This window comes from Herpailurus yagouaroundi, unplaced genomic scaffold, assembly GCF_014898765.1.
Source record: "Herpailurus yagouaroundi ecotype Mexico unplaced genomic scaffold, PumYag 29, whole genome shotgun sequence".
In the NCBI taxonomy this organism is placed as follows: Eukaryota; Metazoa; Chordata; class Mammalia; order Carnivora; family Felidae; genus Herpailurus; species Herpailurus yagouaroundi.
The window spans coordinates 58,649,960-58,672,667 of NW_024412377.1; the positions used below are offsets into that span (position 1 = coordinate 58,649,960).

Here is a 22,708-nt window from a genome sequence, read left to right on the forward strand (position 1 = left end):
AAAGAAAGAAAAGAAAAGAAAAAGTATATGAATGCACTGAAAAGAGTGTAAGACATCAGGGAACAGTAATAAACTGGAGAGTGAATGCCCCTTCTGTGGAGGCCAGACATGACCCACCTCCCACTGAATGTTGCCATATAGAAATGCAAACCTAGTTTTACCAAATTTTCTGATTTTTCAATAGAAGCCAGATATCAGGATTGTTGTGCATATTCTCCCCATTTTCAAATGTTAGCAAGCAATTCAAAATTTGTTGAAATGCTATACAAGCCATTCAGACAGGGCTGGGGGCCAAATGGATCACCCATCTGTGGCCACTGACGCTAAGCTCCAGTACAAGATTAGTACCAAGTTAGGGAACATCATTTGCCTGGAATGAGCAATGTCAAAGCAATGACAGCTTTGGCTTCTTTTCTTTGATGTCCCTACTCTCCTGGTAACTGGTTTTTGCTGGTGGGAGTCTCACTGCCAGGGTATAATGGTGATACTTTGCACTTACAAAGTGAATTTTCTCCAAGGAGCTCAAAAGACTTTGTGTTGCCTCAGTCAACCTCACAATAAGCCCGTGAGGCAAGCAGGTAGCTATTGCCCCCAAACATTAAGTGAGCAGCATTAGAAAGTATTTTACACAGGCAGCTAGGTTGACTCATTGGTTTAAATCCATGGTCTACACTATTGGCAAATTACAGCATTCAAGAAGCACAGACAAGGTTTCCCATTACTGCCTCTTCTGCTGCCCTTTTTGGCTTATCTTCCTTCCATCTGCTCCAGTTGACAGCTAAGCCCCAGATCTCAACAATATATATGAGCAAACTGAGCCAGTGACTAATTCCTGTCGTGCGTGTGAGTGTGTACACGTCTGTGTGTGCATGCATGTGTGTGTGCCCATCTGACTTCTCGGCAGGCCTAGCATGGTTCATCTGCACCCATTACAACACGTCTCTGCATTGGTCATTGGTGTGATGCCATGCTCTGAAATGCTACTCTGGCAAATGCTCACAACCTAGAAACTCCAAATAGGTATCTGCAGGAATCTGGATATCTGTATTTTGGTAACAGTGCCCAATAATTCATGCTGTCCAGAGCCCCTCCCTGTCTCCCTTCTCTTCCTTAAGCAGATAGAATTGCAACTGTGAAGGAGCAGGTTTTCCCGTACAGAACTGACACTTGTGCCTTCTCCTTGGCCACAGTGAATTAGCAGTAGTGGTCATGGAAAACGGGGACAGAAACCAGAGCAGTGCAGGGAGGGCCAGAAACAAAGATCTTCTTTGAGTTTCCATGAGTGGAACACCCAAGAAATTCCTATTGACCAGGAGTGATTGGAACTCTGCCACAGTCATTTTCCCCTCTAAACTGGGTTCGAGGGCTCTGCTACACCATTCCCCTGTCCTCCCCCTTCTCCTCTGCTTTATGGGCATATATGCTCTGTGTCCTGCTCTACTCAGGGGAATTACTTGGGCTTTTCAGGCATGACCCAGAGAGAAGACTCCAGTACAGCAGTGTAAACCTGTTGATCTTTTTCCCAGGACAGCAGAGCACAAGTATCCTCCGTTTTCTAGATTGCCTTGCTCTTCCTTCCAAATTGTCTCAGATCAGGCTACTGATTCCTGGGAACAGTTCCCAGCATGGTGTTCCACTATAATCATTCACATTCTCTGCATGCGAGCATGCCATAAACATCCTTCAGAGGCAGATGCAAGCCCAGCGAAACACCTGGCCATTGTAAATGCATGTGCTGAAGAGCTAACTAGACTTATTGACACTGGAGCTACAAAGGCTGTCATACCCTTCAGCTTCGCATCTGATCCCACAAATCAGGACACTCTTCACTAGAGTCCAGTGACACTGCCTTTTCTGGGAGTGAGAACTTTAAAGATCTCATGGGAAACCCCTGGAAATCCCTCCTCAATCCAGTCGGAAGTGCAACTGATTGAACATCCAGAATCAGCCAGTCTGTTGTGGCTCATCCCAATAGATCAAAATCAATACTGAATTTTTTTTTAAGTATGTAGATTTAAAAAGCCATCTCTTTATATACTCAAGTATTTCTTTATACCTGACTACATAAAAAGATAGCTTTTTTGTTGCCTTGGGAGGAATCACCTTGTGCTTTTCATTTGACCATTCAGAATGGAAGCCAAGGCTTCTCCTTATATTCCTTCACCGTGCCTCTCAAAGAATCACTCAAACAAACCATCATGTGTATTTTTCACATACACACACATTCATTCTTGGAAGTTAAAGGGGCATCCTGTTGGGGACATCTCTGTCATAATAGCCCCAGGGTGATACTCTACAAGTTCAAAATAGGGAAGCACCCGGCCTTCTCAATGCTGCCAAATCCAATAAAGCCTGTTGTACAGTGTACAGAATGCCAGCACAGGTGATCCCCATGGTAGGTCTGCCAGCAAATTCAAGCCCACCTGGCTGAACTGGACTTTGTGTTAAACTGACTCCTAAAGGCAAACAGTGAAACTCAGGGAAGCACAAACGAGCACCCCCCCCCCCCCCCCCCACCAGGTCAGCAGGGAGTTCAGCCACTGAAGTTTCCACTCACAGCCATGCTCAAGTTTGAGAAGCCAAGGTAAAGAAGTTCCAGGTTTAGCTACGTACCTGGCCAGACCAACAAGTCACTTTAAAGTTGCATCTGACTGATCTCCACATACTAGGACAGCTCTACCTTGACATTTAAGTTACTGCTTCCATCACCGGTGAGATGGGTTTACGCTAAGTAATGCAGCTTTAAAATATTTTCTGAGCAGTAAACGCAAACGATTGCAGTGTTATAAAATCATGTCTTATAGGAGACATTAAAATGTTACTGATACCAATCACAGTGAGGTAAAAAGCCGCAAGCCAAGACTTTGAGGGGAAGGAGGTAGAGGCCCTGAAAACAGCATGAGACGGATACATAAAGTAGTTAAAGCCAAGCTGGGAATGGGTTCAGAAGCTAGAAATGCACATTGCTGGGGGGTTTCCTTTTCATTTGTTTTTCCTCCCAGGCTGTGGCTTTGCCCCTTTCTATTAAAACCCTGACAGTGCCTCCCAAGAAAGATGATCTCTGGCAGGGACAATTCCTTTGGTTTGGCCAACCCTGGCACTCAGCAGCAAAACATCATATCCAGAAAGAACCTAAATTACCCCCTGCCTTGGAACAGGAATACCTCAGGTGCTCAAGGAGTGCTAGCTGGCTTGAGATTCTCTGGGCGTGACCTTCCGGAATCATTTAAGAGAAAGAGAAAAAGGAGAATAGTTGGGAAGGATATAGTGAGAAGCCACTGTGAGTTAAATAGCCCATTTGCTAGAAGTCAAAAGCTAGATTTGAAGAAGGAATAGCAAAGGAAATGACCAAATAAATGAAGGGTTTCTCCTGAGTTTCGGAGCATGAGGACTTGAACAAGGGATGTGTTGGCCTATAATCTAGCACATATGTTCAAAATGAGGGCAGTGTCAGCCCAAACAGAATAAAAAGTGGTTCTTTGGGAGACTGCAAAACTCTTACCCTTTTCTTGTATAAAACACAAATATATTTGCAATAAATAAGCAGATATAGAATGTATCTATGACATTAAAATTTCATGATGAGGAGAGGAATTAGGAGGAAAAGATCTAAAATGGTTCGTGGAGAAGGAGATGATGTGGTGGAAAAAAGGAGAAATAGTCATCTAGTAGAAGGGATGATAGATTGGTTTGTTTCCAGAACTTCAAAAGAAGTGGTCTCAAGTATCTTTACCGAATACAAACTCCTGCTTACAAAACTTTCTGCCAACTCGTTTCTGCCTTTATCACCCCCCTGCCTGCTGGTTCAGGTTTCTATTAAATCAGTTTGGAAGGAAATAACAAGACAGGCCAAAGAATTGGTTTTGCATATGTTTGGAATTTACTGATCTACTGAATTCCCTTTTCAGATAATAACAGCTAACAGTTATTGAGTACTGGCCATAAAACTTGCCAGCCCCAGTGCTAAATTCTTAGCACACCTTCTCACATCGAATCTTCATATCAGTTTTGTGAGGTGGAAATTGTCCTCATCATCATCCAGGTGAGAAAACTGGCTCAGAGAGGAAAAGCAATTGACATAAGTCCTAACCATCAGTGACAAGGGGAAGTGAGCTCTAATCCTCTATTTACTTGACAGAGCCCAGATGTAACAATGCACTCTTTGGATCACCTGCTTTGACCCTAGGTAATCGTGCCAAGAGGGTTACTTGGGAGGCCAGCAGCAAAATCAGAGTGTATGGGCGCCAGGAAGGTACCCTCATCTGTTGGTAAAGTCTCCACCTGCAGGAGTGTTTCTTCAGTGATGGAGGACAATCCCCTTGTTAGTGTATTTTGGGGCTCTCTGCTTTATCAGTGCCCCCCAGGCCAAAGAGTGTACTAAGTTATTTCAGATTCCCAAAATGAATCATCACTCCTCAGCATAGGCATAATTGGCCAACTTCCCTAAATTTAAGTTGACTTTCTATCAGAGTTCACATTTCCACCAACTTTTCATTAAATTAATTATTCAAAACAATTCAGAGTTAGCGTTCTCACAGCAACTGTAACTCTGCCATGACTATATTAAGGCGTAAATTGAACAGCATGTTTTGCAATAAAGTTAATTTTATATTCACCAGAGAACTGAGTTATAGTTGCTGTGGGAACCATCATTTCGAATCTCTTGACTTTGGTGCATTTAAATTCTCAACCACAGCATTGCACACCATAGCATATTTTGCACAGATGCTTAATTTTCTTCCCACCATGGCCTAGCTACCATGAGCTTAGAAGTCCTGTCAGAGTCTAGTATATCAGCCTTCTAGTTTTCCTAGCCTTCTTACTTATCCTGGTACCTTTGATACTTGATAGAGAAATAGCCAAGAAACCAAAATTATTCCCCTTTTATCTTAAAGATGTCTGTTTGGGGGAAGTGACTTTTCTTAGAAGCACAGTCAGTGAGAGGCACCAAGTCTCAGGCAATGTCAACTAAAGCAAGCAATGCCATTGCATTTGTGAGGAGCCAGGATTCTCATCCAAGGGTATTTTTGGATCTGCGCTGTATTATTCAGTACACACAGGGTGACCTCTGAAGGCTCCAAGTCCTTGCATGTGCCATTAATCATGCAGGCATGCACGGCCATACATCAGAACTTATTGGAGCTCCGGAAAAGCTAAACAACATTTCCCAGAGCCACATAAAACCCAAGCATCTCTAAATCAAGACGCATTGCAGGGCCTCTGTAAGAGGTACGTTCAGTGGAACTGGAATAGAGCTCAGGCTAAATCCTGACGGTATGGAATCGGTGACATGTGCCAGGGCAGAGACAGAAGCTTGTTGGGGAGGGATAGCAGAGGGAGATGAAATTCTGAGGTGGTTAGAGATGTGAGCGTTCCATCTACAAGGATTATCGATTTTTCAGCTTTATTGGAAAAATCAGTCATGCTTTCTGCCTCCTGGGGATTGCTGTGCTGCAATTTGGGAGTGTGTGTGTGTGTGTGTGTGTGTGTATAGCTGCAGGTTAGCAGCTGAGGAGCAGGTCCCATTCACCATTCAATTATCCATTTAGCTAAAATGTGACTTTACAGAAACATGCTGCTGTTTTGCATGTCTGAAATATATTTGAAAGGAGGGATTTTTGTTTCTCTGTAAATGAGAGGATTTTCGAAGAGGAAACTCTCACCTTCCTAAGGGTACATTCATTATGCAAAATGGAAGAATAGCACCTAACAATAGCATAGGCCAGATTTTTAAAATTCTGACTCCCGTTCTATATTTTTTCAGAAAACAAAAACCTCCTTATTTTTTATACGTGCCACACATAAATGTACCTCCTGATTGAGACTTATCACAAAATTTATAAAGAATATAAAGCAACCAAAGACCCCCCCCCCCAGGTTATTGGTCACCTAAAAACGGTGTTAAGAAAAGGACTAGAAAAATACATGCAAACAGAGATTCAAAGAACAGGAAAAGTTCATGACTCAGGGTTACTTGGGTCACAAGGATGGGAAGGAGTGAATGATAGAAGGTGCTGGATTAATGAACAAGGGTGGGGCTGGGAGATGCCATTTCAGCCAGAAGAAAGAAAAGAAAGTGAAGAAGCAAAGGAGAGATTGAAATGTTTTTGGTGTTTCTGTACAGGTAGATGGTAACATAAAACAAGATAAAATACAGCTACTGTATGAGATCATTTGATACACAGTGTTTTAAAAACAAGTCTTCAGGGGCGCCTGGGTGGCGCAGTTGGTTAAGCGTCCGACTTCAGCCAGGTCACGATCTCGCGGTCCGTGAGTTCGAGCCCCGCGTCAGGCTCTGGGCTGATGGCTCAGAGCCTGGAGCCTGCTTCCGATTCTGTGTCTCCCTCTCTCTCTGCCCCTCCCCCATTCATGCTCTGTCTCTGTCCCAAAAATAAATAAACGTTGAAAAAAAACATTAAAAAAAAAAAAGTCTTCAGATAATTTGGAGGGACTAGTTTTTAAGGAAGTCTTGACAGATTAATAAATATAAATATATGTATATATTTATATACAGAGGTGGATAATCAATACATAGATAGATGATGGATAGATGGATGGAAGGATAGACAGGTACATAGAGCTTTTTAAGTGTGTTTGAATGCCGCAATTCAGACGTGTCAAGCTGATCTATGGGGATAAACAGAGTGCAAAGGGATTAAAAGTCCAGCTGAAATAACCTGGGAGGGTGTTTGGGGTTGGCCCAAGGAAGCTCTATTGCCAAGAACTAGATGAAGCTGGCAGACTAAATGCAGCCTCTTGGTCTGAAGTCATTACATCAAGAAAGTCAGGGAGGTCATTTGCTGGAGCTGTTCTGTGTAACACTGACAGCCCTGAACCTGGAGAGAGAGCCTGGGTGACTTTGTAGTTCTCTGCTCTCCTCCACCCATGCTACCCTCTCCCTCCACTTCTGCATGTTGCCTTTAATATGGAAAAGCAACATGGAGACAAGGGCAGAATCACCACAAAATCCAGCCTCTTCAACCTTGTTTATTTGCTGATTCCCACCTCAAGAGTTTAATCTGTACTCTTAATTTAATTGTATCACCCAGAGTGCTATTTTCTGGACAGTGTATTTTGTCCTCTGCTCCACATCTGTACCACAAGTCTTTCTATTGGAGGGATGTGTTGGGAACCCTAAAAACATATAGAATTAGTCCTGCCATGTTGGGTCACAGTAGCAGGGCACCCCCATGCCCCACCAAGCCACCAGTATGACTTACAGAAATTATCCATATGGCCTCATCCTGGACATCCTCTCCGACTGTATCCTTGCCGCATCCTTGGTCTGTTCTCCTAGCACGAAGGAATCCTTTAGACACTCAAGTCAGATCAAGTCACTCTTCTGCCCCATGTCCCTCAGTGGCCCCCTTTCCACACCCCAGGCAGATCACACCTCTCTGTTAACATACTTTTCTGAGCCTGGTTGAGATGTCCACTCCCTGTGACTTCAGTTTCACCTCACATGCCTCTTACATTTTAGGGGGGGCTTCTTTGGATAACATGTCACATCCATTATGTGATGATCTTACTCATGGAACTCTCAGGAAATTACCTCATTTTTCTCACTTCCATTTCAGTCTTTGGAGGGCATCTTCCTGGGGCCTTTGCTATACTGACTGTACCGATCCCGTTTTGAACCATAGTGTACAGTCCTTCCTCATTGCCAAGCGAAAAATCGAAGAATTCCCTGAGCCACATAAACATTTCTGCTAGCATTTGAGGTTACTTTAAACAACAACAATATCAGTTTTGAAACATTTACTATGTGCATTTACTTAAAATTTACACATCTTGCATTTTACTAGACACATTTACATATATTTATCCATCATGCTAAGCATGTGATATGTATTTTCTCTTTTAAAGGCCAACCAACCCTCTGGAAAAGGTACTTTTATTGTCCTGGTTTTACAGATGAAGAAAGTAAGGAATAAAGAATTTATCATTTTTGCCCAAGATCATGCAGCCAAGGGGTGGAGCCAGGATTTGAACCCAGGCAGGCCGGATCCAGAGCCCATTTCTTTCACACACCAAGTTCTGCCCTGTGACTACTGAGCTGACCTGGGACTTTGGCCTGAGGAGACACCAGTATGTTTTAGGCACCTTCCCTCTTGCCCTTGGAGGCCTTCACCTCCAGCCCTACCTTCCACCTCTATCGTCTCCAATGAAAAGATCCCAGTGCTCAGTCCCTGTCCTTGATGATGACCAGGTGTCCAAGTTGCCCGGGACTAAGAAGTTTCCTGGGATTAGGGACTTTTAGTGCTAAAACAGTTTCGGGTAAACAAGGACCATGAGTGACTCTGGTTGAGAACAGAGGCTACAGAGTCTGTCTGCCTGCTGCCAAATCCTGGCTCCACCACTAACCAACTCTGCAAATTTGGCCAAGTTAATTCACTTCTCTGTGCCTCTGTTTCCTCACTTGTGAAACAGGGATAATAATAGTACCTACACTATAAGGTGTGACAATGAAATGAGCTAATGCTTGCCGGGCACGTAAAAGAGGGCCAGGCACACAGAAATGTCTCCATTGGGGGTCTGCTCTTGTTATTGTTATTCTATTAAAAGCATGTTAAAATCCAGAATTTAAAACCCATAGTCTTGAGATAGATTCTAAACCTAGCTCTTTTACCATCTATAAGAAACAAGCATTCAGTGATTTCCTTACATTTCCTAAAGTTGTGCTACAAACAGCAACAACCACCAAATACACAGCAATTTATCATTGGCCTCCTTTTACACTAGTTAAAAGAGAGCCGTCAGCCCTGCAGTAAGTAACGAGTCCGTGCCCACAGGCCTCCTAGATGTTATTTGTATTTTTATGACCCTCCTGTGGCTATAAGGATGCTCACTGGGTATAGAGATTGGATGGTTAAAAATAACAAATAAGAAATCAAAGTCGCGTCTTTGTCCCTGTTTCCATACCGGGTAGGTCCCACATTCATTATTTGCCGGACAGCTGTGGGAATAAGCAACATAAGGTACAACAACTTGATTATTCTCCAAGAACCAAATTAAACCATTGGACTTTCTTATTATTGTCATCCATGCCTTTGTGTCACCCTCTTAATCTACCAACGTGCTCTCTTCTACCTCGCTGGGTGCTCTATTCTGTCTCTTTCAGTCAGGAGGCGTCAGCTTCTTCCAAGTTGAAAGGCACGGACCTACTCCCGCGCTTATTGACAGTCACTGTCATCAGCTTGGTTTTGGACCCTGTGCTGCAACCAGCTGTTTCTTTTGCTTGGAGAAGTGCCATCCAGCCAGGGGCTTGGGATGTAGACTGCGGGGAGCTTTTACTTTTACCTGGCTGCTGAATCAAGGGCACAGTGAAACAGCAGAAACACCGCACATACGATCTATTTATGCATTCATTCAACAAATACCTGTAATGCTAGGCACTGGGGTGTGCGCTGGGAAAACAGCCATACACAACAGAGTCGGAGTCTTTGCACTCAGGAGGCTTAGAGGCTCCCAGGATGATGGGCATTAAACTGCTGGTTCTCACTCTCAGCCGCACACAGGAATCACTTGGGGAGCTCAAAAAAATAAAAATACTGATGCTGGAGTCTTATCCTCAGAGATTTTGATTTAATTGGGGTGAAGTCTAGCATCTAGATTTTTCAGAACTCTCAGCCAATTCTAATGCACACCAGGTTGAGACCCACTGCTTGAAACAAAGGATGAATTGGAAGTGAGACAAAGCAGGAGCGCTATAGGAGGGGGAGTGGGTGGTGCCATGACACCACCTAGTGGGGAGGACCCCCAGGCTGGAGGTCAAAAAGCCTTCTGAAGGAGCACTGGCTAAGCCCAGGATGAATGGCTCTAACCAGAGTGCAGGGAGTGTTGTTTAGGGACAGGGAGCTGCAGAAGTCCAAGAGGAGGATGCAGGCTGTGTTCTAGAACCCAGCCAGGCAGTGTGGCTGAAGCTCAGGGAGCAGAGCCTGATGTGATTTGACCTGAGAGGGAGAAATGGACAGGGCCAGATAAATGCAGGGCCTTCAAGGCCCTTTTAGAGGTTCAGGACTTAACCCTAAAGCAGTGGTTCTCACACAGAGCAGACATCTGAATCCCTCCCTCCCCAGGGCTGGTTAAAATGCAGATTTCCAGGCCCCACCCCCGAGGTTCTGATTCAGTAGGCCTGGGATGGAGCCCAAGAATGTGCATTTCTAATGAGTTCCCAGGTGACATTGATGCTGCTGGTCCCAGGACCACGCTTTGAGAAGCACTGTTCCTATCTAATCAATTGGAGAAACCCCTGGTGTATTTTCAGCAGATTTCAACATGGTGTCAGTTGTTTTTGCCTTAGCAACATGGTGATGTTTTCCCAGCACTAGCCCATGACATCCTCCTGTGTTAGGTGAAGTGGAATAAAAAGGATGTTCCAGAGGAAGAAGGCAAGCTCCCCCAAGGGAAGCATAGTCTTGTGTGAAACCCTGGTTCTACTGGGTGACAATGATTCAATCTTGAATTCACTAAGTAATTGACAGGAGCTTCCCCCCTCCCAAGAAGAGCTATTTCCAGCTACTGTTGCCTAAACACTGTTTCCTCCCCCCACCCCCCATTATCTTCTACTGGTTCAGAAAAACAAAGTAATAATAGGAGCTTAAAGCATCAAAACAGTTAAAAAAAAAAAAAAGATGTATCTTCCTTTCCCCTTTTCTCTCCAATGTGGAAGGAATTTGTTTTTAAGTTCACCATTTTCTCTGAGGCCAAGGCTAAGCCTGCTGCCTTCCTTTTCCTGGGCAGACAGAAATGATGCTGATCAGTGAGAATCCAGGTGCATCCAGGAAACGTGCAACATAGACAGCTGGATCCAAATTTATGTCCCCTTGCACGGAGGCTCTGCTGCTTCTGTTGCTCCTAAGGCTGAGGGGTATGATTTCTGCCTTATGAGCAGAAGATGAGCAGTGGACCATGGAAAGGATCACTAGCCTTCCCAGCCATCCCTACCCAGCATCCCCCATATGCTCTCCTACACAAACCCTTTAAGACATACAGAGGCTGCTGAAACAGAGAAAAACATCTGTCTCTGGATTTGCCATGTCTTCCCTAACAAAGCAGAAGCAGCCATTCAAGCACAGGTTCACGGCTGAGTTTCCATGCCAATTTGTACCTAGAAACAGAGTCCCTACATAGCTCCCTCCTCCTCACACAGGTGAGCAAGAGGGACAAGCACTTCCATTTTCTGGGTACCAGAATGCTTCTTTGGCAGCCAGTCTTCTAAAATTAGTTTGAGCTTTCCCCAGAGTGTCTTGAAGCACCAAATTAATTTTCTGAGTGTCTGCCACTGCTGTTTAGTATAAATGGCTGCTGAACCCCTGGTGATACACGGTCCCCAACACCTCAGCTATTTTCAATTCCAAAGAGTTCTGGAATGCAATGGAAGACTCTATTACATATTTCCAGTGTGTATCCGCTTCTCAATTCCAACAATGCCCAGTTCTCAGAAAACAGTGATATCTAAAACAATTGAAAGAGAGGGGTTCCCTAATTAAGTTAACATGCCAAAGTACAATCCTGTCCAAGAGAAAAAGCCACCATTTATTCTACCTTCAACTCTCCTGCCCCTCAGAATTGCCCTTAGCTTCAGTGTGTTTTCCTCTCACTTACCCAGACCAACTTGGCATTGCTGGGTTCTTGGATGCAGTCATATACTGAGAATACCGGAGTTTTTTTTTTTTAACCTGAAACAGGATAGGCTTGTGGGTTTTATCCTGACCTGGAGGTAAGGCAAAGAGAAATAGCCTGCGCTTATAACTTTGCCCCAGAGAAAAGCCCAGCACTAACTGTAATGTTTGCAAGAGCAGCCATATCAACATGAACTACAAGAGCTACTATCTATTGAACATTCACAATATACCAAGCTCTATGCTAAAACCTTTACCTGTATAATTTCATTTCATCCCTCTGGCATCTGTACAAAGTATCATCATCACCTTTGTTGAGTTATTTATTCAACAAACATTTAATAAATGCCTGTTATATGCCAACTGTTTTTCTAGACACTGAAGATATCTCAGTGAACAAAAGAGACCAAAGTCCCAGCCTTCATGCAGGTTATATTGGGAAGGACAGTAAATAAGATTAATTTGTAAGATACAGAGTTTTACCAACAGGAGTAAGAGGTGAAACACCAGCTCAAGGTCACACAGACAGCAAGAGGCGAATCTAGGTTTTAATCCCAGAATTTTCTGACCCCAACCAGGTTAAGGTTTTCCCCTTGATTCAGAAGACTTTCCACCAGGGTTTATTCCAGGATGCAGTAGCTCTCCTAATGGTCTCTTGAGCCAAGCAGATACATCACTTTTCAAGCTTTCCTGTCATCTGTCCTCATTTATACACAGCCTGTTTTGTGTTTTCACCTTCATTTCTATCTGGGTAGGGTGTGCTTTTCTAAGGTGTGCTTGATGCTGAATGTTAAGATCCTTCTTCTCTTTCTACACCCCTTATACACTACATACCCCTTACACCCCTTATATACTATTAGCCACTTATTTCTACCTCTAAATTGCTGCACATGGCAGAACATTCCTTGATGCTTTTTTAGAAAAGCCTTTTATGGTAATTACAGCTTTCTTCAAGTGCATTTATGCCCCCTTTTTACTGTACTTTAGACATTATTTTCCTCATGCCTAATATTTGTTAAGACAAAAAGCCTGCCTACCTGGTAACTGTGTCATTGGAGGTTTTTGTTGTTGTTGTTGTTTGGTTTTGGGGGGTTTTTTTAGTGTTTGGAATTCCATGTGTAGTAAAGTCTTGGAAACAATTCCATTTCCACTCTGCCAAAGATATTAGAGATTCTGAGTTCAGTTAAAAGTCATTCATTCGTTTCCCTATTTATTGAGTATTAGCAATCCAAGAGTAAACAGGATAGACATGGCACCTGACCTGACAGATTTACTTCATAACAGGAGTGCCCAGGGAAGCTGTTCAGTTGTACACTGCATAAGTCTAGAGGCACCATTCAAATTATAGTTGGCTATGTACACATTTATTGCAATAATTTTCTAGCAAGTGACAGTAAAATGTCTTAAGGAGTAGCTGCTACATGGATAGCAAGTATCAAGGAGATGCTAGACAGTTCTGATACAGTGTGGTGGATATGGTAGGATAGGATAGGGTAGGATAGGATAAAGTAAGGTGGGGTAGGATAGGGTAGGCTAGGCTAGGCTAGGGCAGAGCAGGATAGGGTAGGGCAGGGTAAGCAAGGGTAGGGTAGGGTAGGGTAGGATAGGATAGGGCAGGATAAAAGCACTATCACAGGTGTAGCTAGCCTAGAACTGGGAGCTTTGGAATGTCTTCTTAGAGATGACTTCTGGGTGGGGATCTGAAGAATGGTTGAAGTTAGGCAGATGAAGAAAGACTGAACAGTTTTGATCTGACCAAAGCCTAAAGTGATACAGAGATGGGCTGACATGACAACCAGTTCACATAAGGTCTGTAAGCCAGGTGAAAGACTTCAGCCTCTACCTTGGGGTCAATGGAAAGCTGTGGATGTGTTTTGTGTAGTTTCCTGAACATAGAGAAGTGGATGGTGGTGCAAGACTGGAAGCAGGGAGACCAGTTAGGAGGCTTTCACAAGAGTCCAGAGCAAAGATGAGGAGGCTTGGATTAATGCAAGGCAGTGGGGGTGGGAACAAAATGCATATTCCAGAGATATTTAGGAGGAAGGACAAGTAGGACTTCTTATTGTTAAGATAAAAATAAGGCAGGACTTGCTTGTTGACAAGGTATAAGAGATGACAGAGGTGGTGGAGGACTGTGGAGGGTATTAAGAATGACTCTAAGGTTGTGGCATTGGGGTACATGGAGGTGCCATTCATTGATCAATAGATCAGAGTTTGGGGGATAGGGGGTAAAGAGGCCAAATTCTCTTGAGTTTGAGGTACTTGTGAGTGAACAGATGGAGATGTTGAGATGTGAGTTGGAGTCCATGTATAGACCTCAGAGGACTGGAGGTAAAGATTTGGGAGTCATCGGAGTATAAGTATGAGTTTTGGGTTGTTGTTTTTTTTAATCCCAAATTTCTGCATTAGGTCTAATTTTTGTCAAGGCAAAAAGCCTGCCTACCTGGCAACTGTGTTGATGGATTGTTGTTGTTGTTGTTGCTGTTGTTGTTGTTGTTGTTTTAGTGGTTGAAATTCTGTATGTAGAAGTCTTAGAAACTATATCATTTCCACCCTGCCAAAGGCATTGGAATTCTGATAGAACCAGCCCAAGATATATCACTGATGGCCTTGAAAGTTCTCTTTTGATCTTTGAGAAGGGGGCTCCCATATTCTCATGACTCTCAGAAGAGTTTATAGATAAGGCAGGCTGAAATGATACAGAACAACCTGACTGGCCATTCATTCAAGCATCTACAATGTGCCTGACATGAGGCCAGCAAACAAGGAACTCTCCAGTTTCATGGAGTTGAGGGTCCAGGGCAAGGTTTCTCAACCTTGGCACTATTGACATTTGAAGCTGTATTGTTATGCAGACTGTCCTGTGCATTTTAGAATGTCAAGCAGTACTCCTGACCTCTATGCACTAGATGTCAGTAGCATCCTCCCCAAGTTGTGATAATCAAAAATGTCTCCAGACCTTGCCAAATTTCCCCTAAAAGAAGAAAAAGGAACTAACGAGCCTCAATGGAGACCCACTAGCCTAGGGTCATGATAGAACCTGGAGTCTCCAGACAGCCAGCTGCCTAGCTGTGCAAAGAATGAAAAAATGTGCCTTACCACATTCTATATCTGTGATCTCAGAGGTGGACACTGAAGGAAGTCAGCAGTGCTAGCCTGAAATCCAGAAGACTCCATATGGGAGATCTCTTGGATCCCCAAGCATGAGCCCATAAGTCCATTCCAACTTTAGTTGTAAAATCCTCTCCAGAGAAAAGTTGCCACCTGACGCCCATTTGCCCTCCAGACTAATTACTTCCTACATTTTGTTTTTCCTTAAGCAGAAGCTGGCTTTGCACTTTACAAACACAACGAATCACCTCCTCAGAAGGCCATCAGCCGAATGAACTTGTGCTGGGGATAGCTTGGGGTTGCCTAGCAACACCACGCACCTGCCAAGGCTACTTTCCTCCTCTTCAAGCTAAAAGCAAAGTGCTGTCCATTAATTCCCAGCTACCCCGAAACTTCTCAGAGATTTGCCAGCTTCCCACTGTTCATGTTTTCATCTTCCTCATATGATGTGGAGAAAACCTGCTACTGTGGTCTGTTTATCTCACTTCGGTTGGTTGGGGGGAAGAAAAAAAATCAAAAGAGAAAGGGGGAAAAAGCTTCATTTCAATCTAAGAGCACAGATATTTTGAGTGCCTATCTCTGACTGACATGCTAGTGTTCTTTGCAAATTTAAATTTTATGTAGTCGACGTGGGTTTCCTGCACAATGAGGCTTCTGTTGAGACTTTGGGTGTGATTTTAGTCAAACACGAGACCTCAAAGTGGCTAAATAACAAAGCACATATAATAGATGGCGTGCTGAGCAAATGTTGCTAGGTCTGTGATTTAGTGTATTCCCTGTGATCCATTCAACCAAAACTCTACTGGTGGAAACTGTAAAGATGGAGGTGGCTGGAGGTTGGAGATACACTCTTTTCCTTGAGAACCTCTGATAAGTCCCTTGGGCTTTTCCTACTGAGTTTCATTTTGCTCCTGTGAAATGTTTGTGGTAATTCTCTGAAACTGATGGCTTCCACTCCCAGAACACACCCACAGTATGAACAAAGGGGATGTCAGCGGTTCTCCAGGCAGGGCCATGGTCACTTCCTTGGTAAGGAAAGGAATGGAAATTTGGGTCTGGGATCTGTAAAAATAAGTGTGGATACCAGCAAGTCTTTCTTGAGCTATGCAGACACTTATGCTTTGTTTGCATCCTGGATTTAGTGCTGGGCTACACAGCAAAAGGAAACAGGTTCTCTGGTAACAGTCTCCTGTTTCTCCTCTCAAGCCAGCTCAGCTTCCTCACAGAGACTCCCCCACATAGAATTTCTCCTCCTTTCCTTATCCTGTTCTCTCAGGTCCTAACCCATACACTATCTGGAAAGGATGGGAGGGAACAATTTTCAAATGTAAGATATCTTAAATAAGCAAATTTCAACTCATTTTCAGACACTCCAGACCTTTCCTCCTGGGGGGAGTCCTTTCAATTCCCACCACTGCCACATGCACAGATTAGGTTTGTTGGCATTCTCACAAGGGAAACTCAAGAGAAGAGAGCTAAAATGTCATTCTAAGGCCTGTGGAACCCTGGAGAGAGAAGTAGGGGGAGATGCATGCTTTTGATTCAGAAGACTTGGGCCAGAATGGTTTCACATCAATTGCCTCCCTCATTGCAAAGCTCTTCATCCCCTCACAACAGTCCAACCTCCCCCCACCCCCGCCCGCTGCACTTTGTGTGGTTTAAAACTAGATATAGAAAGAGCTGGAGATAGATATGGTGACAGAGGTGGAGATAGAATTAGAGATAGATATTCAGGGAAGTTACACTCTTGGGACAATTAAATTAGTGGTCATTTGGGGTATATTTAAATGAAGTAAGAAGAACATACCTAGGTTGCAGAACTCTGTAAATTTACCAGAAGTCACTGCATTGTGCACTTAAAACAGGTGAATTTTATGGTATGTAAATTATGGCTCAATAAAGCTGTTAAAGGAAAAATGAAAACATATCCAGGAAAGCTTGCCAGCAAGTAGGTTTTGGGAGTGTGGTGATATCCTACCAATTCAGTGCTGCTCTCCACATCCTATAAAGGGTGACAGAGGCTCTGCCAGGGAGGGGGGGGGGCAGGGGGAGACTTTCCCCTCCCTTGGTAGCGCTCCCTGCTACCCTTCCTCCTCTTCCCTCACCCGGGCTCCTGGCACCCAAGCTCAGGTCAGAACAGTGGTAGGTGCAGAGTTTTGGGGTGCTGGAGCGATTAGGGAATTAGGTAGGCTGCTGATTTTGTACTCCTCCCCACCGCAGGAAAAAGAAAAGAGGAAAGAAAATATTACCACAAAATCGGAATTACTCGAGCACCACCTCATTCCCCATGCACATACACATTGCTCTCTGTTCCCCATTCATGACACTGAGTACCCACTCCTTCCACAGCCTTCAGATTCAGCAGTATTTTTAAATCATGATATAAATAGGTTGAGTGATAAACAGCCAACATTTTAAAGTGCCCCCTTAAAACTAAATATTACAAAAATATGAAAATGGCCCAGCAGAGCCATCCAGTTCTTGGTCATAAGAAGCTTGTAATAATCATACATAAGTGTATCCTTGAGATTCTGAATGATGGAGGGCACTTTGCCTCCATCCTGGGTTGATAGGGAATTTTCTCTTTTCTGCAGAAGGTACTTCTAAAAAAAAATGGAGGAAAAAACATTTTTTTGGAGGTAGCCTCACTTTTGAGCTACTGGCTAGAAATAACAGCCTACCTAGGCTTTTAAGCTCAGAGCTGGTTTAGTTTTCTGGAATATTCCCCACTTTGGGAAGGTTGCCTCAGACCCCTTCACACAGGTCAGTGTCATTGGGGATCCCCTGCATCTGGGACCCCACTGTCTTGCAACTGCATGCATTGCCTGCTTCCCTGACTCTTTCGAAGGCAGGCACGGGCCCCACTCTGAGGCTGGCCCAGTGGCTGCCCTGCGGCCTTGCTCCCCCTTTGCATGGCTCCCCTGCAGCCCCAGCATGGCCTCACGTCCCTCCTTCTCATCCTCTCCATTTCTCCAACCAGATGGCTGCCCTGATTTGTGCAACGGCAACGGGAGATGCACCCTGGGTCAGAACAGCTGGCAGTGTGTCTGCCAGACCGGCTGGAGAGGGCCCGGATGCAACGTTGCCATGGAAACCTCCTGTGCTGATAACAAGGATAATGAGGGAGGTGAGTAAGCGTCTTCTAATTCCCAGCCCCTCAAGAGCAGAGCATCGTGTATACTTCCATCATGAGTCATTTTTTTTTTCCTGAAAGACCTCCCCTATACTATTGTTAAATGTTGTTGTAACATTTCCTTTGAAGCAAATGCAGCAAAGAACGGAGGTGGGGGGGGGCGTCGTTGGGCCAGGGGGGGTGCTCCTGGAGACAAGGCTGAAGGCACTGGGGTTTGATGCTGGCTTTGGATTGGCAAGTAGCACCACCACAGAAAGGTGGCTGGGCCCTGGCTCTGCCTTTGGGTCCCTGCTCCTGCCTGACCCTTCAGGGCTGGAAGTTACAAACAAATCGATGATAAGATCACAATATGTGCTTCACGCTGTGCTCAGACATCACAGGCAATCCCTCCATCCTTACAGCCCTTTGAGATGTTACTTTACAAATGAGGAAACTGAAGCTTAGACCATAGTTAAGTAACTTTATAAGAGCTACCAATCGTAAAATTGGGACGCAAACCCAGATCTGACTCCAAAGTCCACTTTCCAAACAGTGGTTGGCAAACTACAGACCGAATCCAATGCATTGCCTGGCATTATATAGCTAAAAACTGGTTTCTACATTTCAAAAGGTTGGGGGGGGTGGGGTGGGAATCTAAAGAACAATATTTCAAGAGATGTGAAAACTGTGTAGAATTCAAATTTCAGTGTTCATTTATGAAGTTTTATTGGAAGATAGCCTATTGCCTATTAGTTTATGTATCACCCTCAAAGGCAGCATTGAATAGTTAGACAGAGACCACATGGCTGATAAAGCCTAAAATATTTACTCTCTGGCCCTTTATAGGAAATTTGCCAATCCCTGTTCTGAACCTCTGAATTGAATTTTCTTTCCTGTGTTATTCCCTGATGAAATGGTAAAATTCTGGGGCTAACTGGAGTTGCAGTAGCATAGGGGCTGTGTGATTTCCTAAGAATGTGCAGCAGTGCTCCCTAGGCTTTAGTACAGGTGTGTGACCCACTCCCACCAAAATTACTAACTGCTCAGAATTCCCTCAGAGTGCAAGTTGTTTCAGAGTGTAACAGGATCTATGCATTCAACTATTTGATTTAATAAAAATGTGTATAGTCCCACTCTGTCAATCCCTGTGCTCTGGAAGTGTCATCTCCTGCCCTCATGACCCCAAGGTCAGTTTAGGTAGTGTCCAGAAGGGGGTGTAATCCATCAGGGTGGTGGTTGAAAGTGTTAGATATTCTATTTTTACTTTTCCTCGTCCTCTTAATAGACACTTTGCAATTTCCATAATATATTCTTGCTGTTATACATGTACATAATGTGTAAATAAGCTAACATACATATAATGATAGGAGTACACCAATCAAAAAAGTTTATAGAGCCAATGTAATTTACAGAGCTCCCATTCATTCATTACCTTACTGAAACAGAGCCAAAACAGAAGCCACTTTAATTCATTTTTGAATGAAGTGAGGCATAACTGCATATATCCATACATTTTTTTTTCCCAAGACTGAGTCAAAATCACATTACCTATCCTGACAAGGTTCAGTTTTTGCTTTTTTTTTTTTTTCCTGGTCCCTGGTGATTTCACTTAGCAAAGTGGTTGCTTACAGATAGATCAGCTCCTTCCTCTTGCAGAAAGGAGCTGCTGCTCTGGTGCCCTTCCCCACTGCAGATGTCAGCAGGTAAAAGCATAGCAAATGGCTGGAATGCTGCACATAGGGAAGGGGGACTCAGTCTCCCCAACATAACCTGCACCATCTATGTCCTTCTCCACCAGCCCTACCCCTCCCTGATCGCAGCTCCTTCCAGGAGAAAACCAAATTCCTGAAATAGTGGAGCTAGAGGAGACTTCAGTAGGTGCGACTGGTGCTGGTCTGAGGACTACGCTACAAGCACAGCGCAGGGTCCCTCCCGCTGGGCAGAGGCAGAGCATCAGAAAGGCAAGGCGCAAAAGCAAATGAGGCAGTGATTATGCTAAAGACAATAATGGCCTTGTTATGGGAACTATTAAAGCAAACCTCCCAAGGAAGTAATTAGCCACCAAGAAAAAAAAAGGCTCCGCATAGTGTTTATAAAAAGAACCTCCCAGTTAATTCAGAGTTGCTTATGTCAGGTGAGAGAGGTAGACACGGATTGTCTCTCACCTGGCGTAAGCAATTCACAATTAACTGAGTTCTTTTTTTGGAGGAGATTCCTCAGCGCAGAGTATCCTTTTTATGGTTAATTACTTCCCTAGGAGGTGTGCTAAGCACTTTGCTGTTTATTGATAAATATTAAAGTTGCTCCTCATCAACTCCAGATCCAATCCTGCAGCACACTAATTATATCACTTTTTTGTTTGTTTTGGTGGGAGTAGGAGTTCTGCCCCAGGCTCTCTCCTGCTTTGGGAGTTCTCAACCAAGGCTATGTGGCTTCCAAACCTGACAGTAGGTCAGAGGAGGCACCCAGACAGAGCATGAATATCAGCCTGGGGGAGCAGCTGCAATGAACACATTTGTTATGAACCTCATGAATGGGGAAGTAACAGAATGCTCATCCAAAGTAAGTTGGAAGAGGCAAATCATTTTTTCATCTGGGAACACTCTACGTTTAAAAAAAAAAATCTCAGTTTAAAGTGATAGATGGTTTTGTTTTTTTTTTTTAAACTGAGATAGATATAGATACAAATATTGACGCAGATATTTGAAGCCCTTTTAACGGCCTTTTTCACACTGGGCGCCTCTGGGAGAGAATTAAGCCCTGGTGCTTTATGGCCACTAGTAGTTCTGAAACTTTAGCTTATAGCAAAACCACCTGGAAGGCTTGATTGAACACTGATTGCTAAATCTCCCCGAATTTCTGATTCCACAGACCTGGGGTGGGATGCAAGAATTTTAACTTCTGGTAAATTTCCAAGTAATGTTGATGCAGGTTCTCTTTGAGAGCCACTGTCCTAAGACATTCATTATATGGAATGAGTTAACTCCTCCTATGCATCTCGAATGGTACTAGCTAAGTGCCTTCCTTAGAAGACTTGAGAAAATTTTCACTCAAATATTTTCTGGATTCTGCGGTGCTTATAGGAGAAGCCCTGTTGGAAAAAGCTGCATTCAAATATCCCACAAAACCAGTTTATGCTGGTTCCCTGCATTCTTAATCCCATGGCTTTCAAAGTCTCCCAACAACCGCCCCCCCAACCACGTGACCGCTAACTTACCCTCAGGAAAGCAATGGCTGATTCTGAAGGGGCAAGCTTTCCCTGCCATTGACCCTAAGAAGAAGTAGAAACAGTTCAGACACACATGCCGGCAAGTAGACTGTCTTTTTAATAGTGAGAGATCTTCACTTGAACTGCTCACCCCAATTTGAAAAAGAAGAGACTCAAAGAAATATTTTTGCTTACAGAAGACAAATACCAGCTCATTAAAGTCTGAGAATACACACAACATGTGCATCAAGTGACAGGCGGGTAATATTTAATTATCACCACCAAGTCAGAGGTGTGAGATTTAGTTCATCACAGCCAGGGGTAGGAGAAAGGGTGTAGATTTCCTCTAAAAGTGGGAACCTCGAAGTGGGGAAGCGTTGTTAGACCGTCTGGCCTAGAAAGACAGGCCCTTCTCCTTCCCCACACCCTTTTATCACCCAGAACTTAAGAGTCAGGAGCTCCAGCCCTCTGTCTCTACAAAGCCCAGCTCCCATCATTTCAAGCCAACCTGGGAATCTGTCTGAAGTGCCCATGGAATCCCATCAGATGTCCTCTCCAGTCTGTGGGTGGGGGCCTGAAGTGGAGGGGGTGGGAGAAAGCCCTTCCTAAGCTGAGCTTGTCCACAGTCCCACTTGCATCACATCCTGCTTTACTGCATTAGCGAGCTGTCTGTGTTTCCCTCTGTTGCTTGAACACAGCCCTGAAAGTTAGACTTTTATTCCTTCTCCTGTCACTTCTCTGGTTACTCAGGTGACACCCTAACATCATAAAGGTTAAAAGCCTAGGCTCAGAGATCAGTCTTGGTGTCCCACTTCTGCAAGTAACTTGACTCCTCAAAGTCTTTTCTTGTCTTTGAAATAGGCATGATAATGCCACCTCCATTAGTAGATGTGAAGTTTCACTGAGGAACGTATGCAATATGTTTCACAAAGTGCCTGGCTCATGGGATGTCCCCACATGTTGGCTGCTGCCAGCTCTAATGTCATTAGTAGTGATGTTGCTGCTGTTTTCTAGAACGGATGCCGAATCCACATAGATGGAGCCCAATCAATAATTTTCCCACAGTCCATAACCACTGAGGTTCTAACTAGTGCTTATCAAATTTCAGCATTGTATACCACCCTGGAGAGCTTGCTTAAAATTTAGATTTCTAGGGGCACCTGGGTGGCTCAGTTAGTTAAGAACCCAACTTCAGCTCAGGTCATGATCTCACAGTTTGTGAGCTCCAGCACCGTATTGGGCTCTGTGCTGACAGCTCAGAGCCTGGAGCCTGATTCTTATTCAGTGTCTCCTTCTCTTTCTGCCCCTCCCCTGCTCATGTTCTCTCTCTCTCTCTCTCTCTCTCTCTCTCTCTCTCTCTCTCTCTTTCCCTGAAAAAATGAATAAACATTAAAAAAGGAATTAAAAAACATTTCAATTTCTAGGCCCCTGCCCTTGAGATTCTGATTTATTAAGTCAAATATGGGATATAGGACTCTGCATTTTTGCCAAACACCCCAGAGGATTCTGATACAAGTGGTCTGCAGACCCAAACTTGTTTAAATAATAGTTTCCACTGAGTGGGCTGACCCAGCCCAAGGTCATAGTGCCTACACCCCAAACGCTCCCTCCTAGAATTCCTAGAACACAAAAGAAGTAAAGTGAGGAAAGGGG

At 44.0% G+C, this 22,708-nt stretch overlaps 1 protein-coding gene across 19 annotated transcripts in view; it reads left to right on the top strand.

Annotated features, from left to right (window-relative positions):
• The window catches only part of TENM2 (teneurin transmembrane protein 2), a 1,969,530-nt gene that overhangs the window by 1,836,629 nt on the left and 110,193 nt on the right, over positions 1-22,708 (top strand). For all 19 annotated transcript variants that reach the window (XM_040444168.1, XM_040444170.1, XM_040444289.1 and 16 more), the window contains one exon: positions 17,716-17,862. In XM_040444168.1, coding sequence (XP_040300102.1) covers positions 17,716-17,862 — 147 coding nt within the window. The remainder of the gene's footprint in view (positions 1-17,715; positions 17,863-22,708) is intronic.